The sequence below is a fragment of the Aspergillus homomorphus genome (assembly GCF_003184865.1).
Source record: "Aspergillus homomorphus CBS 101889 unplaced genomic scaffold BO97scaffold_10, whole genome shotgun sequence".
Classification (NCBI taxonomy): Eukaryota; Fungi; Ascomycota; class Eurotiomycetes; order Eurotiales; family Aspergillaceae; genus Aspergillus; species Aspergillus homomorphus.
Window position 1 is genome coordinate 257,568 of NW_020291896.1, and position 26,484 is coordinate 284,051.

Consider the following 26,484-nt stretch of genomic DNA (forward strand, 5'->3'; position numbering starts at 1 on the left):
GATGCCATTTGTTTATCATCAGCATGGTTCAAGTAACACCGATAATTAAACCCCGAGAAGAGAAAAAGCACCAATACTCCGGGTGGTAACTGTATGAAAGTCGGGAATGTCGAACCCAACTAGATCTTCATCTTTATGCGTCATGATCGTGACAGTGCTGCAGTCTGCTTGAACAAGTCAGAAACCGGTCCAGCAACGGTCGTAGCTCGGCTCTAGATATCTCCGTCATGATGGAGGGTAACGCTATTAAATTCTTCGAAAGGATCTGCCACTTCCGCATTAGGTGTCGCCAGACCGGAGTCCATAGGAACACCCTTCATCTTCATCGGTTGGCTGCCTCCAATGTCAACACTGGCGCTCTCCTTCACGTTGCGGAAGTTCAAAGTATCGGTTCCACGGCTTTGGTGCGGGATCATGGGGGGCTTCATATGGCGGATGAGTGCCCATTGCGTCTGCCGGAAGAAAGGATGCGTCTTAACATCTGAGGCGCCGGCCCGAGCTCCAAGACGTTTGGTCTCATCCTTAATCAGCAACTTCCTGATTAGAGACTTGCACAGGCTGCGGATCTGTTAGCATTGGTCCCATAGTAAGAACATCAGGGCGACTAACTTGGAAACCTGCTGAGCTCCGGAGTGTTCAGGGAAAGGCACCTCATCCCGCAGGATGTTACCGAAGGTGGCGTTTCGGTTCTTGCCTTTGAAAGGTGTCGTCCCATAAAGCATCTCATAAATCAGGATACCCAGAGTCCACCAGTCGACGGCACTAGTATGTCCGCAACCCTTGATGACCTCCGGCGCAATGTATTCTTCCGTACCCACAAAAGAATTCGTTCTAAAATCGGCGATACATGATTTCGTATCAATGGTCGGTAGAGACGTCGTCGAGTTGCCACTCCGGGCCGGAATCATGGTGGGCGCGCCGCCTGGGCCGGACTGCTTGGACAAATCGAAATCAGACAACATGATGTGGCCTGACTGGTGAAGAAGGATGTCTAAATACGTCATTGTGAGACAGGTCCACGCAAGGATCACTAGAGGTTGCCTACTTTCAGGTTTCAAGTCGCGGTAAATGAATCCCATCAGGTGGAGATACTCGAGAGCCGCCGTGACTTCTGCAGCGTAGAACCGGGCGGCATCTTCTGAAATGCATTTCCCTGGCCGGGTTTGTAGGGCTAGAGCATAAGTCAGCATCTGGCCACCAGGCACGACCATGTAAATCGGAAATACCTCTGAAGAATTCACCACCACTGCAATACTCCATACACAGATATAGGTAGTCTTCAGACTGGAATGAGTGGTAAAGCGTGACGATGAACGGGTGGTTGCTGGTGGCCAAAATTTCCTGCTCAGCCAACGCCCGCTTGATCTTGTTGCGCTTGATCATCTCCTGTTTGCTCAACACTAGTCAAGTCAGCTACCGATTTTCCGCGGTTTGTTCCTGCTGCAAGCGCACCTTTCATAGCATAGAGCCGGCTAGTCTTCTTCTCCCTGACCAAGTATACCTTGCCCACGTCACCCTTGCCAATTAACTTGATCTTATCAAAGCTGCCCGGACCAACCTCGACATTGCGCACCTTGATCGAGTTGGAGCTGTACGTTCGGCGGAAAGCGACCGAGTTTCGAATCTGCCCAGGTGTGGGGATCTTGCCGTCGGCACCGAGTTGCGGCACAGCAAGGTTGATTTCCTGCTCTTCAGAGATCTCGACTGTCGTCACCTGAGGCACGAAGCCACTTGACCCCTCTGGCAGGGGCTCCTTGTCCTGTTCGGCCGTCTGCGGCCGTTCATCTGCCTGGCCGCGGGCAAACAGACCCTGAGCATTCGGGGCGGAAGCGACACGGCGGAGTTTGCGGGCCAACTCTTCCTTGTTGGCAGTATTCGCTTGCTCGGCTGCGGAGACGCCTTCGACCTGTAACTCGGGGGTATCTGGGGGAGAGGAGGGAATGGAGCCGTCATTCCGGTGCTGCAAGGCAGGCTGTCCTTGGTGCTGGAAATATGGGTTTGCCGTGGCGGTCGGCGACACGCCCTCGTCCAGCGGGTTTCCCTCGCTGGCAACGGTGGTCGAGCGGTTGCGACCAATGGTAGGTAGAAATCGGGACTGTCTGAAGGTGGATTTGGATTCATGTTTGGCGGGTGACGATGAGAGGTTGCTGTTTTCACGATCCCGGTCGCTTCCACTGTGATGGCTGGCATGAGAGACATTGCTGCTGGAGCTATTGATACGGAAGAAGTTGCGGATCTTGGTGGGAAAATGGCTGGAGTCGTTCGAATGTTTCTTGGACGCCAGCGAAAGGCTCGGGAAATTGCCGCGTTTCTCGTTTGTCACCGAGGACGGACTGGAAGCGAATAGTTGCGTCATGGCCGAAGACTAGTGCCTGGAGAGGACCAGGGACTTGACCAAATGGTCCAGGGAGCCCAAATGAGAGCGGTGGTGTGGGATGAATTGATCGGAGAGGATATGGACAGGAACGAAAATGGGGGAGAAGAGTTGCGACGGAAGGAGAGTGAACCCCAATGACGGATGGGCCAGAAGCCGCGGGGAGGACAGGAAGGCGGTGCTAGGGACTAGAGTGGTAACGGTTTCGCACCAGAAACCTGGATTGGAGACGCAGTTCCAGTTCCAGCCCGGGAATGACGGGGGCACCTTGACCCGACAACACGGTCGACAACAGTCCGACCGCGCGGCGAAGAATGTGAATAGGAAATGGAATTAGCCACGAACTGTGGACAGGATGAGGAACAATATTGGCAAGGAGAAAGGTATCACTAGGAAGAATCGAATGAGAGGAGGAGGGGGAGGGGAGGGGATAGAAATGATAGACAGGCAGACAGACAGATAGACAGGTAGAATGGAAGAGGCGAACAAGAACAGAGGGAAATAATGGGAAAAGCCAGAGGAAAGCCCGGGCGGAGGGACGACGACAACAGGCAGATAGACAGAGAGACTGACAAGCAGACAGACTGACAGACTGACAGCAGTTGGGAATTGGAATGGAATCGTAGTACTTAGTAGTAGTAAAGTGGAGACGGAAGAAGGTGGAGGGAAAAGAATAGTTTACTAGCAAGTAGCAACAGAGAGCTTACCTAAGTTGAGGTCAGCCCCGGGGCTGGAGGAGGAGAAAAGAGAGGAGGCGATACGTAACCTTGAACCGTACAGCGGGTGGACCGCCACTATCTTAGCCTTCTTTAGAAACTCATCCACCACCAAACAGGAACCATCCTTAACACCAGTCATTATGTTACGATTTCGTTGAATTGAAAGAGAGATGGAGAAAAAGAACTAGCCCAAATAGTCTAATCCTGGATGGTTGGATCCATACTGATTCTGCTGATCTGATTGAGGACGCCCACCGGCATACATCGCACATACTGAACTCGTACGGGTCGGAACCTCGAACCAGTCTCAAAGTGGCTATGCTTGCCACTCGCTGTCTCTCTTTTGCTCGACCCTACAATAATAGATCACCCACCACCACCACCACCACCACCAAGACACCGGACACCTCTTCTGGACTTTTCCATGCCCATGAATAAGATTTGGTCCTCGCGGGTTCGAACCAGACACAAGAATCCATCCCAGCCAGGAACACCCAGACACGCCCCTCCTCCCTAGTACCATACTACCACTGCCAGTAGTAGTTTCTCCCCTCCCCACCTCCGACTCTCCTTCCACCGGTCTCATGTCTTGGCCAAGTCACGACACGACCATTCGCTTGTCGGATTGATCATCCAAGCAATACCTTTCACATCTGCATCCATTCCACAACAAAACAAAATAGACAAAGCACAGATAAATACCGAAACACGCCTCGACCCCCCATCCCGGGGCGCTGTTTCAACCCTCCTCGCCTGGTCTCGCCCACAAGCCCTGCGTTCTGTTCCAATCATTGTAACAGTAAGGTACGGTACGAGAGACTCCGACTCGAGATCCGTAAATCCGGTTCGTCCTTTGGTTGCGGGGGTCTTAACGTGTGGGGTTCGCAACCACGCAAGGAGAACTTCTCGGCCTGCCCAGCCCATAGTCTATCATCGACGCCATGGCGATGGGAATTTGAGGTTGTTGGTCTCGACATCACACCTTTTTATTTTTCATTTTTGGGGAAAAAAACAGACACCTCTGGCAACTTACGGCACCATTGAGGGTTGAAAGAAGTTACTCGTAGTAAATTCCGGATTCATCGTGTCGACTCGAAATGGACCCGCGGATTTGACATATCCTACATACTCTGACTCCGCCGTGGTCGAGCTTAAGCCATCAAGATTCTACTATCGACTTCTTAGTCGACTTCTGCTTTTGAGGGAAGTGTGACCGCGACGGATACAAACACTTGCTCATGCATTTCCACATCATGTATTTGGGAGTCGCTTCCCGGGTATTCTCTATCGCTTGAAGCCTTGATTCTTGATATATGATACCAACTCTTTCGTATGACTATAGACTACTAATCTTTAGAAGTGAAAGTTTTCAGTGCCTACCAAGTCTATCGGACTCTGGGTAGTCGTAAAGACTGATAGACGTCCATTTGACTAAAAAAAAAAGAATTGGAGCCACGTCATTTTGGCCACTTGAATGCCATAGATTAACCCCCACAGATAAGAGAGAGAAAGATAATAAACAAAGTAGTGAAGAAGAAAAGTCAAGAAGAGCCCATCAGCGAGCCCAAAAGGCAACAATTCTGTTAAAGTCTTCTGTCGTCAAGCTCTTGACATCTCGATCCTCCTTCGTTATCTCCTTCCGAAGACGACAGGCAACCCGAAGAGCAATGGAAGCCTTCTGGGGCTTGCCAGTCGCCTCGAACAATTTACCCTTGAGGAAAGTGGTGCGGGCAATCTCGTTCTTGTGTGCGTTCGGATCGACTGACCAGATCTCCAACGCTGCATTGATCATAGCACTAAGAAAAGAAGATCAGAATATATATCAGATTTACTACTAGGGGGGCACTCGGTGGGTTTCAACACTTACATCGCCCTTTCGCTCTGACCGGACCGAATTAGATGCTCGGCAATCTTGTGCGCAACATTTGCGGTGTAGAAATCCCGATCGCCCACTGTAGCACGCATGTGCTGCCACGCTCGCTGATGGTATGTGAAACTTTCCTCCCACTCGTTTTGTTCAGCACGGAGGTTGCCAAGTGCATAGAGAATTAGCCCGGTCCGGACCGATTCCCGATCATCCTTGCCCAGGGCCTTTTCTCGACCGGCCAGACTATCCAGAAGAAGGGTGTTGCACTCTTCAAGCTTGCCCTGCGCGAGAAGAGCCCAGCTCAGATTGGCTTCCCCAGATCGGGGGATGTAGTTTCCAAGAGCCTTCCGCATCCGCAGTGCCTCCTTGAGATCGGATTCACCTTCCTCGTATCGCCTATCCTGGATGCGCGAGATTCCTCGCTCTGCGTACGCGAGGTATAGCCGCTCGTCCTCGGTACCCAATCTCTTGCAAATGCCAGCGACATAATCTAGAGACTGCTCCTTGTGAATGCGGCTTGCATTGAAGTCGCTCGCATCCATCGCAATAGCCCCTAGGCAGAAGTGGATGTCTGCAAGCAGAGATTCTCGGTCCGGATGTGTCGAGGAGTCGCAGATACTGCGGGCAGTTTCGAAGAAACCGTCAAAATGCTTTGTCCGCCCACGTTCCTTTTGGTACCTGATTCTCATTAGACGACTAAACCAACGAAGGAGCGTAGATCTTGTATACGCACCATGCAGCTTCATTGAGGAGCTTTGCGAACAGCATTCTCGTGGTCTCGGAAGGACACGCGATATCTGACCAGAGCTGATGCAATTTTAGCACATGAGGATAAAGAGCCGCACAAGCAGGCCATCTTCCAACATATAGCCTGCCACCGCTCGATTTAGGCTGGGGTAGCTCTGGCTCCTTAGACGGCTTGGGCATGGCCGCCGGCCAATTCGCCCAGAGAATTTGTACGATTTCGTCGAAAATATAATGTTTCTTCGCAGACTCCATTGTTGCCAAGATTACATCTTGGACAATCCGGTGAACCGATATTTGCTGCTTTGACTTATCTCTCTGGATCAGAGACAATTGCAGTAGATCAGAACGAGCCTCGATAAATGCACTTTTCTTGTAGTGTGCACTCTCGCAAGCCATTTCTGCCGATAGTTGCATTAACAAGTCTTCTCGAATGATATCTGGATCTAGAAATGCAAGTAGTTCCAGCAATTGCCGAGCCTGAGGTTTCAATTTTTCAAATGTCCACACAGTGGCAAGAGAATGACGATATGTGACCATATTGGTATCAAACTTAGTCTCATAGAGACTAGCGTGCTCCTCATGATCTGTATAAAGCTCGAGAAACTCTGACAAAGTGAGGTCCTGGCGACGTATGATACCGGCCATCTGTGAGATAGCCAGAGGGATCCCACCAAGCGCATCAGAGATCTGCCGCGCTGTAATGTCTTCCGGTTCATTGAAGGTAGCAGTGAGATGGTTAAAGAGCGCTAGACTGTCTTCTTGTGAAAGTGGGCCGAGACTAAGACCTGAAGGTCTTCTCGTAAACATGCTTATGGCCAACGGATCACGGCTAGTGATAAGGACTGAACCGCTGCCCTGTGGCCAGTAGTCAGCCAGAACCATTGGGTCGTCTGCATTGTCGAATATTAGTAGCCAAGTCGCTTCTGAGCCAGCCCGATCAAGTTGAAATGGCTCATCTGATCCTGATAAATGCTTCTGGGGATTTGATAGCCAGCCTTTCACAAGTTCCCTGCTGACAACTTGACTCTTACAATCTGATGCATCTTCAAGTCCAAGTGCCAACGATATCTGCTGGTAATGGTGATCAAGCTTCGCAATCTCATCTGCCACAACCCAAAATACTGCATCAAAGCGATCTTTGTAGCGTCGGGAGAACTCACGGGCTATCTCTGTCTTACCTATCCCTCCAAACCCGCAGAGCGCAAACTGTCGTAAACCGGTGCTCGATGCTGCAACTACATTCTTCGAAGGTAAGAGCTCAGCTGCAAGGCGATCCAAGACGTCTTCGCGGCCACAGAAGTCTATGTTGGCAGAATGCGTGTTGAGAAGGTAACAGGGTATATGGAGGGTCTTTTGAACCTCGTTCTTTGGTGTAATAGGATGTATCAACTCAAATCCTGAAAGAGACGTTCCTTCCGTCGCTTTATTCGATGGCCATTCGGTTGCTTGATTAGAAGGCCATTCGCTCGGCTCCAATTGCTGGCCTGGAGAGATCTTAACAGAATGACCCCCTGCGAGTGACCTCGATTCGAACGCTCACCTTTTAGTGGTGCTTCGCTCATCGTGGGCGAGTAAGCACTCATTGTTGCATATTGATACTCCTCTAGGAACATTAGCACGAACCTACAGTCTTAGAATCCCGGGATAACGTACGATCCTCAAGTCGAAGCGCAACAAGATGCGCGGCGCTGTCCAGTGTATCGCGCATGAACTTGTTTAATTCAGGTAAGCCTTCGCCGCCAATACTCCTCGTAAAAAGACAGGTATCATGATGATTGAGATTGAGTCCAATGACTGTTTCCATCGGCGCATGAGTCGAACAGGCCTCACGGTTGACCAACTATGATTCGGATTAGTGTTTCTATCTCAGCGCCATCTTAAGCCTGAGACTGACTTGTTGGTACTTAGGGAGTAATGGCGCCGAGCTGTTCTTCGATTCTCTCAATTCATAGACGGATAATATAGGGGTACGGAACGAGATCCCTTCAAATCTATCTGCGAGATCTAGTAGAATAGAGCCTTCTTGTTCGATATGAGAGCTTGGAATCTTGAGGTTCTTCCCAGTCGTTGTTTCTAGGATATCTCGAAACCTATTCCAGCTCGTGGTCTTGTCATGATAGCGATGTGGAGTGCTTAGGAATATAACCCCAGCTATGGCGTTAACGATTGACCCAAATCGGAAAAACTGCTTATTGGCGATGCACAAAGCTTGTTTGACGATAATGCCACCCAGGCTGTGGCAGACGATCAGAATAGGCCTGTTCAATATCTGCAAAAGGTACATTAGCAAGCATGCATACGGCTCACAGGTAACGGATGCTGATGACTCCACCTACCAGATCGGGGTGTAATCGTGACCTTGAGTCACTTAAATGCTGCAGAAGATCATAAGCTAGCATCAGCATGGACTCCCATGAAGGCTTGCTTCCGGTAAAAGGCGAAGCATATTCGTACGCGAGGACGCGTGCCCCAGTACCGGAGCCGGGGAGGGTAGCGAGCCATTCTGGTTTTGCGAACGGCCAGTCTTCTGGTGGAGATGTCCCAATGCCAGGAATGAGGGCAATGCTATATCGGTGGTGAGGGACAGTACCGATGGTAATCCTGGTGGTGGGCTTTGCTTACTCAATGCCATACTGAGAATCATCAAGAGGATCCCGTAGTGTTCGAAGGTGGCCATTCGGAGGGCTCGCCATTGTAGCTATGGTTGGTAGCTTACTGAATATTGAGACACCTCAGACTGTGAGAAGTCTCTGATGAATGAGTCCAGTGAGTCCACTGAGTCCACTGCTGCAAGAAGATGATGAAGTCGCTGAAACATTCCATCTTTTCGCACGGACGGGGTCGGGGAAGCGGGGTACCTCCACCCCTGTCACGCAACAAAATACTTCTCCGAAATGGAAAAGTACCTACTCCGTACGTTGTACTCGCTCAGGGCGAGATTCCTTGGTTAGATGCGGACCGTACAGCTCACGCATCCGCAAACGCGGTAGTTTAGTTAAGATGTTTAACTTATCTCTCAAAAAACAAACCGCTCAACATCGGTAGCCGGCCTGCGACTGTAATGCAGTAGCCAAAACGCCAACCCCAAAACCATAGGCATCAGCCCTCGGCTGCTACAGAGCTCAAGATTCAATATCGACCACTCTGATGATTGCATCCCATCCAATTAGAGAATGCTGATTCCGTCCTCGAAAGTGCAGGATGTTCAGCAGTAATTCCCAAATTTGTAAATTCCGGTGCTCAGAGTTCGACATGAGGACTGCCATACCAAGAAACTGGTATCAATGGCCCTATGATATCTCTCCAATGACAGGTTCATACCATATAAGTCTGTTCTTTCTTGGACCTCTCGCCGTTCCCGTCTCGCACAAGGCCCCGAAATCCGTTCCAGAGCTTTGCCCAACAGCGCATTAGAGCTCGAAAATCCCACAGATAAAAGATATATGCAAAGAGAGTAATTGGAACGCATAAGACAAAGAACCACCAAAATTTTACCGCGTTCTGACCCAGTAGATCAATGTTCATACCCAGTAAACTAGAGCTGAAGCTGAGAGGGATGAAGAGCGTCGCAAGAAGAGTCAACTTTTTCAGTCGCTCAGACTGCTCAATAGCTTTGCGAGATTCCTCTATCATGGCCTTGTTCATTGCCAGATTTATACCTTGGGTGCACATTTTTGACAGATCGGTACAACGAACATGGAGTCCCTCATAATCCTCCAGCAGGTTGCTAGCTGTGAAAGCACCGTTAGAAACATGACCACCAGCATTCTTGGCCGTCTCGGTTTCGGAGAGCTGCCGGCGCGTTCTCATGCCGCCGTGAGTCGATGACGTAGAATTTTTGGACAGTGGGCTCATCGATCTGGCTCCATTCAGATCTTGAGTGCTTCGCTCGGCCAATTTGTAGAGGGCACGAGTACTATCTCTAAGCTGTTCGGCATGTCGATTGAGGATATTGGAGAAGAAATGAAGAACTCCAAGTGCGTCTGATACGACTCCTTCAGCGATGGCGTTTATCTGAACGTGGATTCTTGATTCTAGAAGATTTAGAAACTGTACTTCGGAGAAAGCCGCGTGCGCAAACAGCGGAATGCACATGGAAAGTGGATCCTGAGGTGCACGACGCGCCAAATTGACCATCGCAATCAATGAATCGTACTGCAAGGGAAGAATGGCTGTGCTTTGCTGGACCTCTGCTGAAGCATTTGTGTCTGTGTTTAGACGATTGGTAGTCGTTCGAAATGCCATTTTTGGATGATATTGTATGATTGGCAGTGGTGTAGCCTTGGCTTCAATATGTCTCGTCCAAGGTCCTGGAGGTGATTTTTCTAACGGTATACCTTGGTCCATCCAGACAATCGCTAAATGCCCTCATCAGCAAACATTCTTCTCGTGTAATGTGGCATTCAACACGTACCAGCCCAGCCTCCATCTGTTTTCGTGATACAGAGCGAGATCCACTGTTCAATCACCGAAAAGCGCGGGCAAAGAGTAGAGTATTCTCGCACCAAGGAGTCTCCGCAACGTACTTTACCAGATCCCAGCTGCTGTATCCTGTATATACCGAGCTCCTTGGATTCCTGAGACCGCTGTGACCGAAGGTCTTGTCCGCCAAAATCATCGCGATGAAGGAGAGTGCTCACACGAAGTCGATAGATGTTATCCGAGGAGCTCCCGAGGGATGGAAAACTGTATGAATGCCGATCTATACTTGCTGAAAGGAAATCCAGATGCCGTCTGAAGAATTCCGGCTCAATATTGTACTTGCTTCCTACGGCAGACACCCATGTTGGAGATATGAAGCCTCGAATGAAAACAATTTGTCCCGAGTCTTCCGTTGGTACAGACGTGTCAGCGGAGAAGGCCTTATGTTGCTCACAGCTATATTGCCGTACATTCCACTTGCTGTCATCGCTGTTGTATACTACGACCAAATCGTGAGCCTGTTCGGCAGTGGATGCGAGATTAGTGACATCGTCGTCAGATTTCCCGGAGTTGAAACCACGGTCAAGTAGCATCCATTCTGCGATGTCTACATAGTTGCTCCCTGGAAAAGCAGAGGTGCTCGAAAACCTCCTTGAGAGCGAGATAATTGCTCGGGTGTAATTCTCTGGTGTGACTATCAAGGGAAAGATTAGCTCATAGATGCAGTTGGATATGCGACTTAAAACCCACGTGCAGATTTCCTCAGCTTCATGTCCCGCGAGCAGACTGTTAGTGTAGTATGATCTAAATGTGTTTGCGCGCTGACTCTCAAGCAGATGGACTGAGATATCGACGGACTAGAAACTGGCAACACAGTCCAACGGTCGAATATTGGCTTCTATTTATATCTGTCAAAAGTTGGAGGCGATGCCCCTCGTGCATGTCAAGGATGAGAGCCATTGCCGCCGGCACACCCGCGGCAGGACACTTGCAATCCCCTCCTCTTGCCTTATCGGGTTGTCCTTGCATATTGTTACTGAAGGGCTGCAATTAGCGCGAGCGCCATACGTACTGATTTGCTGAATAGATGGATTTATAGAAGACGCTAGCCTTTATTGAAGTAGCACACCTTACTAAGGTATCATTGCTGCCTTTCAAGCATCCCGGCGCTTACCAATGAGTTTTCAATGGCCTAGGAGTCCTATTACCTGGGAAGAAGCTATGTGAAGTAAGTCTAAATGACCGAATGGAATTGAACCAATCTCGCGTGGCATTTACTCAAAACCCGTACCCTTTTTCACCACGGTCAGTCGCAAAACCGTGGCTATCCCTTCTCGTATCAGCGCTCAACGATTGTTCTAGTCTCGAAACATATCAAAACTATCAATCTAGACCATTTCCTCATGTATAAGGGGATCCTATATTCTGCTTGTGCCGTTTCCGCCCGAATAAGATTTACTATACGAACAAATGCAGTAAATAGGGCGATGTATAACAGGAGATCATTACAAATAGATACTGGGTTGGACTATACACAACTATACTTCTTATATCCTACGGTGCGAGTACAGTCCACGGTTCGTCTATGAGAGAGTCACGTATCGCGACAAAACTCGCTCAAGACGGTATATCGATGGCATATTTCCCATAGTCGAAGTGTTCCAAAGTGGGTATGCTTTCCGCCCAGCCATCATCGATCTCTCCTAGCTGCCAATCGTCCCCAATTTGGAACATACCCGACCTCCCAGCCAGCACATCCTTGTGCCTCGCTTGATACTCGACCGCCACATCTGGATGCGGTACCCAAACCACTCTCATTCCCGCTCGTCTTCCAGCCTCCACCCCAGCTAGGCTATCCTCGAAGACCAAGCATTCTGCGGGCGAAATCGCCTTCCCGCCCTCGTTCGCCGCCGTAGAGTTCAATGACTGCAAGGCAACCAAGTAAATATCGGGCGCTGGCTTTCCCCGACCCTTGCGCACTCGTGGGTCGTCGCCCAGAATCCGACATTCAGGCTGGAAAAAGCTCAGCAGCCGCCTCGTCTCTGGTCTCGATATCTTGAGTTCGTAGGTATGGGTTTTGGTGCTGGATGCCAAAGCCAGTTTAATTCCGTCCCCCGAGGAAGCACTCCGTGCACAGCAGAGGTTGGACAAAAGCTTTTCGGAGCCAGGTAGTGGGGTACAGGAAGGGAAATGCAGCCGCATTTGCTCACGCAACTCGCGGGCGAATTGCTCTCGGGGGATGGGTAGTTTTGCCCAATCATGAAATACATCACTGTTGGTCGAGTCGGGGACACCCATAAGTTGAGCTCGGATCGATCGTGTAAAGGCAGGCCTATGATACTTGGCTAGAACTCGGTTCGTACATTCAGTGATTATGTCTTCGGAGTTGATGAGCAGGCCATCCATGTCAAAGATGCAGGCACGGATTGCAGGCAAGCTGATAACAGTCTTCGTTAGCTGCCGAGTGTTACAGATAGAGGGGGAATGATCATATATTCAATAGTCAGAATAAATGTCATCTACTAGTAGAAGAGCACTTACTCTCTCTTAAACTGATACATGGTTACTATACGAAGGCCAGCTTCGAACCGAAAAGAGTCCCGAGACGTTCCTGGATGATGAGATCTGAGTAAGAATCTGGGCGAGGTTGAGGACCAAATGTGAACTCGCTATTATTTGAGTAATCTTCCATGGTGATTAGCGTCTATACCCAACTACGGTTTAGCGTGGCTGCACGCGCATGGCAGTGCGGCACGATGGTTTGACTTGATGTCGTCGATTTTTCCTTGTCTGCGCTTTTCAATAAAAAGAGGCTTCGCGCACAATGTTGCATCAAGACAATCGTGAAATTCGTGGCGATATAGTCCAGCATCATCGGCAAATATTCTGTCTCGTTCCATTGTAGATATTCCTTGCCCGCAGAAGTCTTCAGTGATATTCGATTATTTCGATGCCTTTAGATCGCATCCCTCCTTGTGTGTCAGGGCCATGTTTGGTGCCAATGAGCTTTTATAGGATAATCCACGAAAACTAAACGATGATTTGCAGCACATAGACGAATATTCAGTCATAGAGGCTTGAACTCCTACTTGAGGTTTAGGCTTGGCTTGGCGTACATGTGTCAATAAGTTATTTCCATCTATTATCCTTTGTGTGAAAACGATATCATTCTATTATAGCTAGCTGCTATCCGTTTATCATGAATTGGCCAGGTCTTAGCATTAACCTAGGTGTTCTTGTTCCAGTCACCCTCATACCACGAGCAAGGCAGACTCGGCTGTTCAATTAGATGCGATGCGCAGCACACCTAACAATGTCCAAATCTATCATACTTCATAAAACAGGATTGTTCAAATCGGGTTGGGCCTAAGCATATAATACGTGATCGGGGATTTCGCAAATACCAGTCATACAATGATAACATCATACAGAAGCAAACTCCAAACCGCAAACTCCAACGCCGGCTGTGAGCATGAATAGTCTCACACTCTCCGCCAATCCGTCCCCAGCCACTGCCATCCGCCATGTCTCACTGGACCAGAATAAAGTAACAATCTCGCCCAAACCGGCATTGTGTTCTTCAGAAATGATGAATTAGGAAGTGTCTGGTCCCGGCCTCCGATGAAGCAACAATTTTCAAACAAAGGCGCTAGGTTCCAACACCTCTTTCTGGCTTGTACCACATGGTGCCTATCTGTTTAATGTTATGCAGTTGGCGCGTCTGCCACTCGTGGCTCACTCCATGCCCAGTCATCGGAGCAGCCCTGCACTTCCTAGTTACATCTCCTATGCGGTCAATATGAGGCACGATGCCATGGGCATGAACGTTTTGGGGAACTGCCAAGGCCATGGTCTTCTGTCCAGCTAGGCTGCGATCCTTGATCAAGTACGACGCAAGGAGCGGCGAGCAGGGAAGCTTCATACTCTCCGCATTACTCCGTTGTCTCGATGGGATAGGGTCATCTGTAAGGGCAGGGCCGCTTCGTCGGTGCGCGGCCCTGGGGCTGCATATACCACCATTGCCGGATATAAGAGCGTGCTTGGTCATGGTGTTGGGGATATCAAAAAACGGAGTAGTAGGACGCTTGACGGAGTCGGTGCTGTGCAACATGTTCAATCAGCGCTCTACCCGTGGATCAAGAAGCTGGCCCATACCTTTCATGAGACAATCCTCGTCTCAGTGTGCTCTTTTGACAACCAAGCTCCTTCTTGCCAAAACTGTAAGTATGCGTTAGTTTAGACTCGAGATTGATCATAGGAGCCAAATCAAAAGCTTACTCTTTTTCATGCACGGTGGCCCACGAGTCTGTGGTCGAGACATAGGAGAGAATGGACCGGGCATCATCTTCCTCCACTACCACAAAAGGGCTCTTAACCACGTCTTCGTGACTCCGAGGCCGATTGCGGGGCTTGCGGGGATCTCGACTAGAGCGCAGCCTCGAAAACTCCTGTCCTGAGTGGTCAGCGGACTTGAGCTTCACTGTACCGGCATTTCCAATCGGCTGGGTCCCCATTATCCGCTCTCCAGTTGCTCTGGTGGCTGGAAGCTTCGGTGGATAGTAACAGTCTGAGGTCGGCTTGATGGTTGGCCCAGCTGAATCCAAGTCCTGAAGCAGACCGCTGAGGGAATCGCCTTGTCGGGCAATCTCTTCAATCTGGCGGTACACCTGTAGAACGTTTGAAGGCAGATCCTTGTTGCGTGATGTCCAGTCTGCCTCGCTGTCCTTCGCTACCTTCACCTTTCTATCGGATGCGATATCTTTCTTGGGTTCCACGGGCGGTACTTTGATAGCGATCGGCCGCTTTGATTTCAGTCGCTGCGACTGCGTGGGTGCTTTGATGCTTGTGTTTGCCTCTTGCAATGCTGGAACCTGATAAGGACCAAAGTAGTCAGTCGAACTTTGCCATGGCATCGACGGAATTGCTGTTGAGCTTCCTGATTCATTACTGGAAAGTTGTGACGGAAATGCGCCTGTAACCGACGGCATAGCGAACGTTGGCACAGCGCTTTCTGAGCTGGAATTGCATGCGGCTTGTCCAAACAATGCTTGGCTATTCGCCAGGTTACCAGCAAGATACATTCCTGTCGACAGTGCCGGCTCAGACATGCCAACATGGGTGCTCAAGGCATTCATCCTGATCTTCGCAGAGGCCCATTCGAGATGTTCCCTGTAGATCCGGACGGTATCTAACTCTTTCACCAAACCAACGCGTTGTTCGACCAACAGTTTCTTGGTTTGAGGATCTAGATCCCAGGTATGCATTGCCATGTATCTGTCCAGGCGTGAGAGTTGAGCCGATAGATTGTCGTACTCTTTGGCAGCATCATCGAGAGACTTCTGATACAACGGAGTGGGCATCACGGCAGGCATTATTGGCTGGGCTTGAACTGGCGCCTGTCCGTTGATAAGTTGATGCCACTGGAGTCCCGCAGGGGTATAAGGCATGCCATATCCTGAATAGAACGGGCTCAGTAAAGGCGTAGCCCCTCCGCTACTGGCAATGCTGCCTGCTGAGAAGTCCGACGGTGTTGAGATGGTCGCATGCGGCTGGATCGGGGGCATGAAAGGGGTTAACGCGCTTGGTGTATTCAAAGCATCATACAAACTCGGATGCCAGACGCATGGGTTCGTAAAGTTGAGCATTGAATACTCAGGCGCAGCAGGAATGTGATACTCTGGGGACTGTAGCTCAGATTCTAGAAGCTGCTGGCTATCGGGAGGCCATGGTACCCCAAGCTGAGACATCAAACCCGAAGCTCCTGCAGCAGAGAGAAGGTTGGGTGTTTGCCCCAAGCTTTGCGAGTACGGATCAAAGCTCCCATATGCTGGAAATGCGTAATTGATAGGCACACCAGCAGATTGAGAGCCATGTTTGGAAGTCTCGATGCCAAGGAGTGTGTCTTTGGCTCGCACATTTCCTTGCTCGATTTTGTTACTTTCGTTCTCCTCTGTCGATGTAACAGAGCCTTTCTTGTCACCGCTGACTTTATGCTGCGGAACAAATGTAGGCAGTTTCATCTTTGGAGGTGCCTCCATGGGTACGATTCGACCACCAGCAGTGACGCGTTGATGCTTGGGGGACGTGTGTTCCTTGAGGAATCTGGCAAAGCCGGAGTCGTCCTGTGCACGATGTCCGCACGGTGGATCGCTTGGTTGTCGCGTAGTAGACCGCGAAGCGGCCTCAGGAGCTGCGGTGTTCCTTTCGCTTTGACGGGAGAAATTCGACACGTTCCTCGACCGGTTGGTGGGTTGTTCGGATAACACGCTTGTGCTGTGCTGGCGGAGCAAGTTGCCTACATGGGGTCGACCATGGTCAGCGCGAGTCATTGGTGGCTCTGGCCCCTGAGATAGCTCTCCTGCTTCGGCACGCGAGAAGGACATACTGCCAACTTCACTGAACCTGTTGACATCGATCCGTGCGTTGGGGCGCATACCCATGAGGGCTGAAATATCATATCGGGCCATGATGATTGGGGTAAGAGTACAGGAGAGAAATGCAATGGAAATCAAGGAAAGCAGTGGAGTCTGGTCTCAGCAACAAATGGGGCGTGCCTCGTTTGAAAGATGAATGGAATGGGTTCGAAGAAGCGAACTGGGGCAAGAGCCTTGGGGCGTTGAGGTTGATGTTGACAAGACACTGACTGGGTTCTCTCCAGGAAATACGCACCTGCCGAAAGCCTTCTTCTTCTCAAATGGAAAGCACGCCCATCCGCTTTACAACAGGGAATGAGTCACGTCGGGGGGTTTGGTTTCAGGAAGATGTCAGTCGACGCGTTGACACCAGTATTTGCTGATTCGGTTATAGCTGATGGCCTGGGGTGGGAAATGTGAACTGCCTCCCACAAAAGACGGGAACTTGAACTTCACTTTGCATTCAGGGAGGAATCCTTGACATGGCCATTGGTGCCATATGCCCATAGCAGAGAAATATGAGATGAGATATCTATGAGGGTAAAATGGTCATTTATTTGACTAAAGTTATACCATTCAATGTTCTGGACAATTTTCCCCATGCATGGAATAATAAAGAGCGACAGTACTATATTTAACCTTTTGGAGTGATACCTGATACAGGTTGGCACACCAAAGCAGCATAAAGCAGTGGCTTTCACTTTGCAACGAGAATGATATCCAGATTAATTTCTCCCTTCATGCAGCCTGGTTGATGTTATTTCTCCCAAACTGTTTTACAGCTATCACTGGATAGTCGAGGATGAAACCTCAGATATAGAAATTGTGAATATCAATCTTATAGTCTCGGGAATGTCATTCGTTGTTTACTGCAGCTATGGCAACAAGCCAAGTCAAGAAAACGAGGCCGGAGAGAACTTCGAAGTCCCCAGGTCGTACGAAACACAGTCAGTTGCCTTACTATGTACTTGACCCTGTTACTGGTAGTTAATGAGCTTTATGAACTAAGACATTTATGAATTTCTTTTAGTATCAGATTACTCCCTTTTCCATACCACAACGCCCGACCTGGGAAAGACAGCTCAATAACAATAAATGGCAATTAGAACACAACCCAAGCTCAAAGCACCACCTGACTCACATATTCTCCCGCAAAGGAAGATTCGAGTCGCTAGCCAGCTTGATACCTCCCTTGACATCGGTGAGATTCGACTTATACTGCCGGTTCATCCGAACGCCAAAGAACAAGAACCCCGCAGCAGCAAACATACCAATGACAACAAGGGTAACGATTGCGCCGATAACACCTGCCACAGCTGGGGTGATATTGTTGTCTCCGCTGCTGCTCTTCTGAGTTGAGCTCACTCCATCAGCCTCCAGAACCCCAGGGCAGAACACCGCCGAACTAGAGCTGCACTGGAGACACCACGCTTCGGTGGAGTTGAGGGCAAACTTGGTCAACTCTGCCTGAAACTCCGAGTAGGAGACATCAGTGTTGCTGGGGCTGAGGCCGAAGAGCGGGTAGGGGCGGAATTCAGCCCCCTCGTCAGTGCCGTTGCGTAGGAGAAACCGCACGTAGAGCTTGGTTGGGTCGGGATAGGTGGGATAGGCGTCGCTTTCGAGACTAAAGAGCTCGAGAATGATGGATGCGCCAAGCGCGGGGCGCGAGTAGAAGTTTGACTGCTGCGGTGATGCCAGCCGCAGAAGGGAGGTAAGAGCCACGGCTGGCTCGGGGTTGCCAAAAAGGAAGGTCAGTTTGCTGCTATCGCCCCGATTGAGAATGTTGGTGTTGAAGACATCCAAGACGCGAGATGCCATAGTACGGCCCGCAATAGCGCGGACATTACCGCTCTGGATAGGACTGGATGATGTTGTGTTGCCATTCGTAGCAAAGGTGTACTTGTCTGCATACCATTTGGCGAGCTTGATGTCGTCCTCGTTCAAGCTGTGCAGAAGGGTTTCATTGTGCAGAAGTTGGTATTGCAGAAATTCGGAGATGGAAACAGCATTGAGGTAGTTGGCCGATGAGCGGTCGAATGTGTCTCTCAACGAGAACTCATATAGACGGTTGAAGAATGGCCCCGAAGTCTGTATCAATTCTTGAGTCTCCGGGCTGTTCTGGTACTCTGAGTCGGCAGTTTGATGCAACATGCAGTTCTGGTGGCCTGCCACGGTCACTGATTGAGGGTCATCGAGGCTGGCGCTGATGATGCGAGGATACTGATAACCGCCCAAGGGTCCAGTGGTCACGGAGCCATTCGACATGTGGAAAATTGGGTCAAAGAACTGGGAATCATAGGTCTCATTCAAATTCGGATAGAGTCCCTGCATGAAGGCTTGGGCAGAGGCAATCACGGAGGCATCCGTGGTGGTCAAGATATCGATATCCTCGTCCGCGAGTACATAGGAGGAAATCCGTTCGATTCTTGTACTGGGACTCACGTCCGCCGAATTGATGGCGATATAGCGATCACGGAAGGCAGATCCAGCAGCGTACAGCTCACTGGCGCCATAAGGTGTCACGACACTCTCGCGGGGAAGAGCTGTCGGTATGCTATCTCCGTGCAATGTATAGGCAAAGACCGCCCAAACCTGTTCTTTCAGCGTTTGTGCTGATACTGGAGTGGTGGTCTGCAGCACTGTAGCGGCGAGCGCTAGAAGGACATCGCGTGAAGACCGCATTTTCCAGGCTGTTTTGACACCGACGAATTTCGAATACTGTTGCTGTTATGGAACTGATGCTTCGGACGCTAAGACTTTGACCAACAGGAGAGAACGAAACGAGGCAGGACTGGACTCCAACATATACAGTTGTCTTGATGGTACTGTACCTTTCAGTGTACTGCTTACCCCTACATGTCTACCTGGCTTTCATTTCAGCTTGACTTTCGGGCCTCATTTCCATGGTTCTGGTGTTGATGCAATAATACTCCGTTCATTACCTTGTTCTAGACTTCTCGAGAAGTCATGTCAACCATTGCAAGAGTCCAGCCATTGGATCTCATCTGCCTTGAGCTTGCCGCATTCGGCCCTGACACTCTCTCCATGATGCCTTATATTGTTTGCTGTCTCGCGAGTTCATTGCTCGTTCGGCCCTTGTGTTCAGTTCGGAGAATGCGATCCTAAGAGTGACCGTGTCTATCGCAGCATTGCAATAGTGCGGTAACAGAGAACCAAGGAAACAGTTATGTCGATAGTGATGAAAGAAAAGTCCAATTCGATAGGAAGTCGTCTTGGTACTGCTCAACAGAAGGGATAAAATACTTGATGAATCGATGACGCTTAGATGGGAGGTAGCATCCAGGCGGACGCAACCATGGATGTCGACAACCCCGCCGTAGCAGAGACAGAGTATTAGATTGAACAAGCCATGGCTTTGACAGAAAGACAGCATGTTTGATTCAGTTCGAGAGGATAACTAGTAGCTGAATTATGAATTGCTGACAAGTCGTGTCCATGTCCATGTGGACGAATTCAGGCACTCAGGCAGCGAGGCAGCCAGGCGGACGCGCCAAGTCCCAAAGCGGGCGGGATGTGATTCGTTGCTTGAGTGACTGTTTGGATCTTTAAGTGAAAGGGATTGAAAACTAGCCTGGCGACTAAGAAGCATCTTTCCTCAGGTTGAGTGAATATGGAAGTAATAGTGATAGTGACTAACACAGTACAAAAAAAAACCATGTAGCTCAGTGAACAAATTCAAACTATACTGTAAAACACCTCACCGTCGTCCACCTTAAAAAGTTGTTGACCCAAAAGAGACACTGCCCAGAGCCGAATTCCGGCCGAGTTGGGAAAAATCTGTCAAGGCCAGTTCAACTCCGCCCGTCTCAACTTAACTAAACCACTTCCAAAGCCCTACGCTTGCGCCCTACCCCTAAGCCCTCATTTCTGCTCTTGGAAGGACAAGCCATCTCCCTCCCATCGGGAATCGTCCCTATCATGGCCGACATTACTGTGACAGGCCCGAAAGTTGAGGAGTCTATCTCCTCTGACCTCCCCGTGCTCGCGACCGAGGATGATAGTCATGGTGAGTCGTTCTGGGGGGGCGATCTGGCAAGAGGCGATGCTTCCGTATCCTGCCTCCTCTGACCCAGCCCCGATAATCCCTGCATGACTTATGACCCTGTCAAAAACTATCCAATGTCACTTGTCACTTGTCAATCATGATGCTAAGTTGCTGTTACTCACAGTGGTCCCCAAACTGTCGCATCCCCTCGAAGAAGAGGACGGCACTGTGTCGCCGCGGGCATCCAAAAAGCGCCGTCTCGAGTCCGAACCCGCCGACCTCATCTTGCCGCCACACCCCAGTGAATTAACAGCAGATCAAGTCCCCGGAAATCAGATTGAGCAGGAATTGGCATCTGCGCTGGGACCCAGTATCGTGGACACAGTTGAACATCCCGAGGGCACCCCGAGTCAAATTGATGGGACGGCAGCGGAAACCACAGTTGCGCCCGAGACAACGGCTGACATCGATCCCGACATGGCCACCGTGATCTCGAGCATCATGAACCATGCCGAACGTGTGGAGGAACAAGTCGTGATCGGTCAACAGCAGCTAGCGGATACCGCAAGTCCGGCTCCGAAAGGCATGGTGTTTGTCAAGGCCAACTCACATCTAAAGATTCAGAGTCTGCCGATTCTAGACAATCTGGTAGGCCAAAGGATGCTTGAAAAGCATCGAAAAGGATACTGACATGTCAATTCTCTCTAGTCGACGCAGATTTTATCGTTGCTTGCCAAGTCTTCGTACCAAGAAATCACCTCGTTCGTTTCCGAACCGGAAACTGAAAGTGGTCAAGCCTACGCTACCATGCGATCGTTGTTCGACCACACGAAAAAGGTTTATTCGACCAAGAAGTCTTTCTTGTCCCCGACCGAATTGGAGCTTACTGAGCCGTCGCAAATCGACATCATTCGGAAGGCTAATCTGGCGTCCTTCGTCTCGAGCATCTTCGGCACTCAGGAGATTGGATTCTCTGAGCTCAACGACAACTTCCTTGATGTATTTGTCCCCGAAGGGGGGCGTCTACTCAAGGTGCAAGGCGCCTTGTTTCTGGAGCTCAAGACCCAGGCGTTCATCGCGTCCATGAACAATTCAGAGCGGACCCGGACAGAGTTGCTGTTCGACCTCTTCCCAGATGACCTGGAGCAACAGCTCTTGGACCGGCGCCCGGGAACGAGGCAGCTGGCTCCCAGCGAGGCAGACTTTGTTAAGCGCGCCGGATCGCGCCGTGAGATTCTCCTTAGCGACGTCAACAACGAGGAAGCCATGAAGGCCTTGCCGGACAAATACCACTGGGAGGACTTTCTTCGCGATCTGAGCTCCTACATCACCAAGAATTTTGATACGATCAGCAACCAACAGGTCTGAATACCCAGTGCTCTTACTATACTATGGAATCAGTGTGCTAACGGTGAGCCAGACGAAAAAGATCGCAAAGGGTCGCCAACCATCCTCGTCGAATGGAGATTCCCAGGAACCACCCAGTGCACCCCTTCAGGGCCAGTTTCCGGTCTCATCGCAGCCACCGGATGTTCCAGTTGACCGAAACATGCACGGCGATCTTGTTGCTCGTGCAGCGCGCGCGGCGCAGATTGCTCTCCAGGGCCATGGCTTAAGGCGTTCACAACAGCAGCAGCAGCAACAGCAGCAGCAGCAACAGTACCAGCAACCGCATCCCCAGCAAAATCAACAGCAGTCACATCAAATACACCAACCGCAGCAGCACCAGCCGCAGCAGCACCACCAGCAACACACAATTCACCAACCCCAGCAGATGCAGCAGCAGCAGCCGCCTCCTCAGCACGCACAGCCACAGGGTGGCCAAATCTTGCATGGGTACTCTGCCGCCCAGCCGACGGGTCAGATGCCTCATCAGCAGACTCACCAGCAACCTTATCATCACAGTCCAGCGCCGTCTGGCTATCAACACCCACCCAGCCAGCTTACATTCCAGCCGAGCCCTCTGCAGGCTAATTTCCAGCAGTACAGCCATGTGACACCTGCATCGATTCCGCGACCGAACTCGGCTGCGGCCAATCATGGGTACATGCCGGGAATACCACACTATTCTCAGTCGCAACCCACTCAGGTGCTATATGAGCGGGCTCGCATGGCGGCCTCGGCCAAGTCATCTCCGAGCAGCCGCAAATCCGGCTTGCCGAGTCAGCGTCGTCCCTGGACAACTGAGGAGGAGAATGCTTTGATGGCAGGCTTGGATCGTGTTAAGGGACCCCACTGGAGTCAGATTCTCGCCATGTTTGGCCCTGGAGGTACCATAAGTGAGGCCTTGAAGGATCGCAACCAGGTGCAACTCAAGGATAAGGCGCGTAACTTGAAGCTTTTCTTCCTCAAGAGTGGCATCGAGGTCCCCTACTATCTGAAGTTTGTCACGGGTGAGCTGAAGACTCGTGCCCCGGCCCAGGCCGCCAAGCGGGAAGCCCGCGAGCGGCAGAAGAAGCAGGGCGAGGAAGACAAGGCCCATGTGGAAGGTATCAAGGGTATGATGGCACTTGCTGGCGCCCATGCTCAGCCAGTTCCTATGGGTCACGGTCACGATGCCATGTCTGCTTCCCCTGGACTGCCACATGACCCCAATGCTCATTCAACATTCGACCAGACGGCCGAACAGAACCTGATGCAGACCCTTGGTCAAGAAGTGCATGGAGAGTCCTTTGGGCAACCTCAGCATCATCATCACCAGCATCAGCATCACCCTCATGCGCACCATCAGGATCACGTCGATCCCAACATGCATCTGGGTCAGTGATGGGCTTCATGCTTCAACTGGCAGGTGTTCTTCACGTCTCCACTTCGCCTCTTCCTCACTTTTCACGTATTGTATTCTTCGTCTTCGTCCTGCGTCGGTGGCTTTGAGCGGTTCCACAGCCTACAACAGTCTATTTACTTGTGAATCTCTTGGTGGGTGCATATGGGGTTTGATGCATAAATTGCGAATGGTAGCCGAAACTGTAGGAGTAATTTGCGGATTGTACCATACAACAATAACTGATAATCATGTTTCTTCTGTCTTTCCCAATCATCACATTCAAATCTGAATACCAATGAATATGTCTAGCCTATGCTGCTGCAACGCGATGCTTGAGAAGCCCGCCAATTAGTGAGCGTGTTCATGTTTCGTAGTCGGGCCGAACGCGGCCAAGAGAACTTATCAAGTCCGACAGTTCAGATCAGAGCTCTCTCTCCGCTCCAATTCCAACCAGTCAATCACTTCCCATTCACCCCAACCCACACGCGGCACTGCCATCTCACAAATTGCAGGGATTTCGCATTGATTGTATACCTACCTATAAACTGCTTGCTGCCCTTGCATTCACCGCCGACCGCGACCCCTGCCAACCATTGGACTGTTTCTTTGCGTCCGCTGCGATCCCTTGCGCCTTTGTGGTCAGCCAACCATGGCCGAATCATCGTCATCACAGCCTTCTGTTCCGCCTTCATCATCGCAACCTCCTCCTCCTCCTCCAGCAGCAGCAACTGCAGCTGCCGCAGCTTCATCCACCCCGGTCCCGCCATCCAGCCAACCCGCCGCAACCTCACCCGGCACGATCGTGCCTAAACAAGAGCCAGACATCGCAGACACCAACGCGCTAGACAACTCGATCTCACAAGAAGACGTCGAGATGGCCAACACGGGCCCCAGCGCCACCGCCGCCAACCCGACGAGCGGCGGCAACGAAGAAGCCGGCAACTCGGTCCCGGCGCCTACCTCCGTCGACGCGCTGGCAGCGGCGTCAGCGCCGTCAAAGAAAGAAACCAGTTTACGCGAATTCCTAGGGAAGATGGACGAATATGCACCGATCGTACGTTGCCCCAACCTCACGCAGCCTATCCTCATCAGTTCCAACCCCCAAACCCCTCCCGCATCCTCATCCATTCACCCACCAGCGCACCCAACCCAAACCAAATCAACGTCGCAATCAACTAACACACACCACGGCAATAGATCCCGGACGCAGTAACAGCCCACTACCTAACCCTCGCCGGCCTCCCACCCCCAGGCACAGGACCCAACCAAACACCCCCGCACCTAGCGCGGCTCCTCGCCCTCGCGACCCAGAAGTTCATCGCCGACATCGCGGCCGACTCGTACCAGTACGCTCGCATCCGCGCGTCCAACAGCTCGTCCGCCAACAACCCGATGGGCAGTTTGAATGCCGCGTCGGGGCTGGGCATGCCCGGTGGCGCTGGGGGGGTGGGGTCTACGGGCGCGGCGGCCGGTATGTCCGGCGGAGACGCTGGCAAGGGGAAGGCCGGTACGCATTTGGGGATCCAGAGGCCTGGGTTCGGCGGTGGAGGGTCTGGTGGCTCCGGTCAGGGTCGCACGGTGCTTACTATGGAGGATTTGGGGATGGCGGTTGCGGAGTATGGGGTTAGTGTTAAGCGGGGGGAGTTTTATCGCTGAGGTTGCGGGGGGAACATGGGTTTGTTGGGGGCTGGGGATGGGGTGTGGTTGGTAGTGGCGTGCGTTGCTGCATGTTTGTTGAGGTGGTATTTGCTGGGCTTGTGCTTTGGTCAAATCCGGTGGTCTGGATGCTGAGGCTGCCGGTTGTATGCGGGCAAGATTGTAAGTCGGAGGAGGGCTTGTTTTGTTTTCATGAGTCCCTGGATGGGACTCGGTTGTCTTTTGTCCCTTTGCTGGCGTATACTTGGGGCGTGGCTGAACGATAGATATCCTGCATGCGGGCGCCTTTAAATCCGCACAAATCGGAGTATGGCGTTTGAAACTAATCTGCAATAATAGTATACCTGACGTGTGAACCCCTTCTAGTCGCTCTTACTCTCCCCGGGTATCATGGATGGATAGGTGGATAGATGGATAGATAGATAATACATAATATACACAGCCCACTCCCTTTAATCTCTTTTACCGAGAAAGTCAACCTCAGACCGGGAACCCCAGGATCCAAGCTATCAAGCCATAAAAGAAACATCATGTGTAAAGACGCAACGCCAACATAACAGAAATGCAAACAGCTGGTCCTGGGTACCTCCTCCTTACTTCACAAAGTGTAGAGCATAGAGCGTAAGATATACCACCAGCACCAACCAACCCAAACAAGAACAGATCTATTTGTTCTTCGACATCTTATAGGTGAAACGCTTGCGGGTCCTAGAGGATGGTTGGATCGTTAGCACACAGCTCGCACTCACAGCGCTTAACCAACTGGTTGCTATGCTCTGCTTCCCTCACTCATCCCCATCTCCTCCGTTCGACTAGTACATCGACCCATCCCATTCCCATTCCAATGCCAGAAGCACATCCAAAAGCCCCAGAGACAAGCAAAGGAAGGAAAGAAAGGAAAACATACGGAACAAACTCCCCCAACTTCCGACCAACCATCTCCTCAGTAATCAGCAGATCATGATAAGTCTTGCCATTATGAATCGAGAACTTCAGCCCGACGAAGTTCGGCAGGATGGTTGCGCTGCGCTTCTGCGTCCGGATCGGGGGCGTGCCGGGGGGAGCGGGGAGTTTGCGCGGGAGGGGGAGGCTGTTTTGATCACGGTGTCAGTAACTTGTGCTTGAATCGTATGCGGTTCGGGTCTTTGGAGGGGATTGAGATTTCGGTAAGAAGTTGGGAATGGGCTTGGTTCGTGTGTAAATGCTGAAGGCAGAATACGTACGGGACGATGTTCGGGCCTGGTGATTTGCGCGTTAGGTGATTATTCCAGATCCAAAGGGTGTGAAGGTTGCGGGAAAGCTGGATGTGGGCTTACCTTTCCAGACGGAGCGGGCGAGCAGGGCTCGTGTGGGAAACATCTTGGCCTTCGTGGGTGGTGTGGGATCCTTCCTGGCTGCAGGCTGGAAAGATGGATTGTGATTCTTTGGATAGTTGCAAATTGTCGGAGGTTCGGGCGGCGATTATGTAAGATTCTCTGGAGTGCGTGTTCCATCCGCATATATTATGGCAGCT

At 51.0% G+C, this 26,484-nt stretch overlaps 10 protein-coding genes across 10 annotated transcripts; 2 read left to right on the forward strand and 8 right to left on the reverse strand.

Moving 5' to 3' along the window:
* Window positions 1-212: 212 nt before the first annotated feature.
* Window positions 213-2,356, reverse strand: BO97DRAFT_422943 (putative serine/threonine protein kinase (Nrc-2); the record flags this gene model as incomplete). Its single annotated transcript, XM_025696839.1, has 5 exons — window positions 213-558; window positions 610-991; window positions 1,046-1,171; window positions 1,227-1,400; window positions 1,453-2,356. The coding sequence occupies 5 exons, from the start codon at window positions 2,354-2,356 to the stop codon at window positions 213-215; spliced, it is 1,932 nt and encodes a 643-aa protein (XP_025553182.1).
* A 2,185-nt stretch (window positions 2,357-4,541) lies between these two features.
* On the reverse strand, window positions 4,542-8,492 carry BO97DRAFT_365711 (NB-ARC and TPR domain protein). The gene is made up of 8 exons (XM_025692584.1): window positions 8,330-8,492; window positions 8,044-8,272; window positions 7,602-7,976; window positions 7,361-7,547; window positions 7,248-7,310; window positions 5,694-7,191; window positions 4,961-5,638; window positions 4,542-4,889 (listed from the first exon to the last, which is right to left on the reverse strand). The coding sequence occupies exons 1-8, from the start codon at window positions 8,398-8,400 to the stop codon at window positions 4,649-4,651; spliced, it is 3,342 nt and encodes a 1,113-aa protein (XP_025553183.1). The 5' UTR covers window positions 8,401-8,492; the 3' UTR covers window positions 4,542-4,648.
* Window positions 8,493-8,649: 157 nt separating this feature from the next.
* On the reverse strand, window positions 8,650-10,901 carry BO97DRAFT_469319 (uncharacterized protein; the record flags this gene model as incomplete). Its single annotated transcript, XM_025699825.1, has 3 exons — window positions 8,650-10,065; window positions 10,122-10,823; window positions 10,880-10,901. The coding sequence occupies 3 exons, from the start codon at window positions 10,899-10,901 to the stop codon at window positions 9,023-9,025; spliced, it is 1,767 nt and encodes a 588-aa protein (XP_025553184.1). The 3' UTR covers window positions 8,650-9,022.
* A 736-nt stretch (window positions 10,902-11,637) lies between these two features.
* On the reverse strand, window positions 11,638-12,773 carry BO97DRAFT_365716 (putative HAD superfamily hydrolase). Its single transcript, XM_025692585.1, has 2 exons — window positions 12,671-12,773; window positions 11,638-12,566 (listed from the first exon to the last, which is right to left on the reverse strand). The coding sequence occupies exons 1-2, from the start codon at window positions 12,688-12,690 to the stop codon at window positions 11,747-11,749; spliced, it is 840 nt and encodes a 279-aa protein (XP_025553185.1). The 5' UTR covers window positions 12,691-12,773; the 3' UTR covers window positions 11,638-11,746.
* Window positions 12,774-13,778: 1,005 nt separating this feature from the next.
* BO97DRAFT_448566 (uncharacterized protein) lies at window positions 13,779-17,083 on the reverse strand (the record flags this gene model as incomplete). The annotated part of the gene is made up of 5 exons (XM_025698830.1): window positions 16,515-17,083; window positions 14,408-16,424; window positions 14,285-14,347; window positions 13,869-14,229; window positions 13,779-13,823 (listed from the first exon to the last, which is right to left on the reverse strand). The coding sequence occupies exons 1-5, from the start codon at window positions 16,594-16,596 to the stop codon at window positions 13,779-13,781; spliced, it is 2,568 nt and encodes an 855-aa protein (XP_025553186.1). The 5' UTR covers window positions 16,597-17,083.
* A 197-nt stretch (window positions 17,084-17,280) lies between these two features.
* BO97DRAFT_412823 (uncharacterized protein) lies at window positions 17,281-19,224 on the reverse strand (the record flags this gene model as incomplete). Its single annotated transcript, XM_025696258.1, has 3 exons — window positions 17,281-17,289; window positions 17,504-17,516; window positions 17,684-19,224. The coding sequence occupies 3 exons, from the start codon at window positions 19,222-19,224 to the stop codon at window positions 17,281-17,283; spliced, it is 1,563 nt and encodes a 520-aa protein (XP_025553187.1).
* A 159-nt stretch (window positions 19,225-19,383) lies between these two features.
* Window positions 19,384-20,089, reverse strand: BO97DRAFT_17725 (uncharacterized protein). The gene has a single exon (XM_025690347.1). The coding sequence runs from the start codon at window positions 19,934-19,936 to the stop codon at window positions 19,544-19,546; it is 393 nt and encodes a 130-aa protein (XP_025553188.1). The 5' UTR covers window positions 19,937-20,089; the 3' UTR covers window positions 19,384-19,543.
* A 301-nt stretch (window positions 20,090-20,390) lies between these two features.
* On the forward strand, window positions 20,391-23,587 carry BO97DRAFT_365722 (putative MYB DNA binding protein (Tbf1)). Its single transcript, XM_025692586.1, has 4 exons — window positions 20,391-20,569; window positions 20,733-21,196; window positions 21,257-21,910; window positions 21,969-23,587. The coding sequence occupies exons 1-4, from the start codon at window positions 20,482-20,484 to the stop codon at window positions 23,313-23,315; spliced, it is 2,553 nt and encodes an 850-aa protein (XP_025553189.1). The 5' UTR covers window positions 20,391-20,481; the 3' UTR covers window positions 23,316-23,587.
* Window positions 23,588-23,767: 180 nt separating this feature from the next.
* On the forward strand, window positions 23,768-24,971 carry BO97DRAFT_476810 (putative TFIID and and SAGA complex TAF10 subunit; the record flags this gene model as incomplete). The annotated part of the gene is made up of 2 exons (XM_025700505.1): window positions 23,768-24,369; window positions 24,513-24,971. Exons 1-2 carry the CDS (start codon window positions 23,965-23,967, stop codon window positions 24,969-24,971), a joined length of 864 nt encoding a protein of 287 aa, XP_025553190.1. The 5' UTR covers window positions 23,768-23,964.
* Window positions 24,972-25,380: 409 nt separating this feature from the next.
* On the reverse strand, window positions 25,381-26,370 carry BO97DRAFT_404437 (mitochondrial 37S ribosomal protein uS19m). The gene is made up of 4 exons (XM_025694966.1): window positions 26,288-26,370; window positions 26,195-26,210; window positions 25,879-26,061; window positions 25,381-25,679 (listed from the first exon to the last, which is right to left on the reverse strand). Exons 1-4 carry the CDS (start codon window positions 26,328-26,330, stop codon window positions 25,637-25,639), a joined length of 285 nt encoding a protein of 94 aa, XP_025553191.1. The 5' UTR covers window positions 26,331-26,370; the 3' UTR covers window positions 25,381-25,636.
* Between the last annotated feature and the right edge of the window lie 114 nt (window positions 26,371-26,484).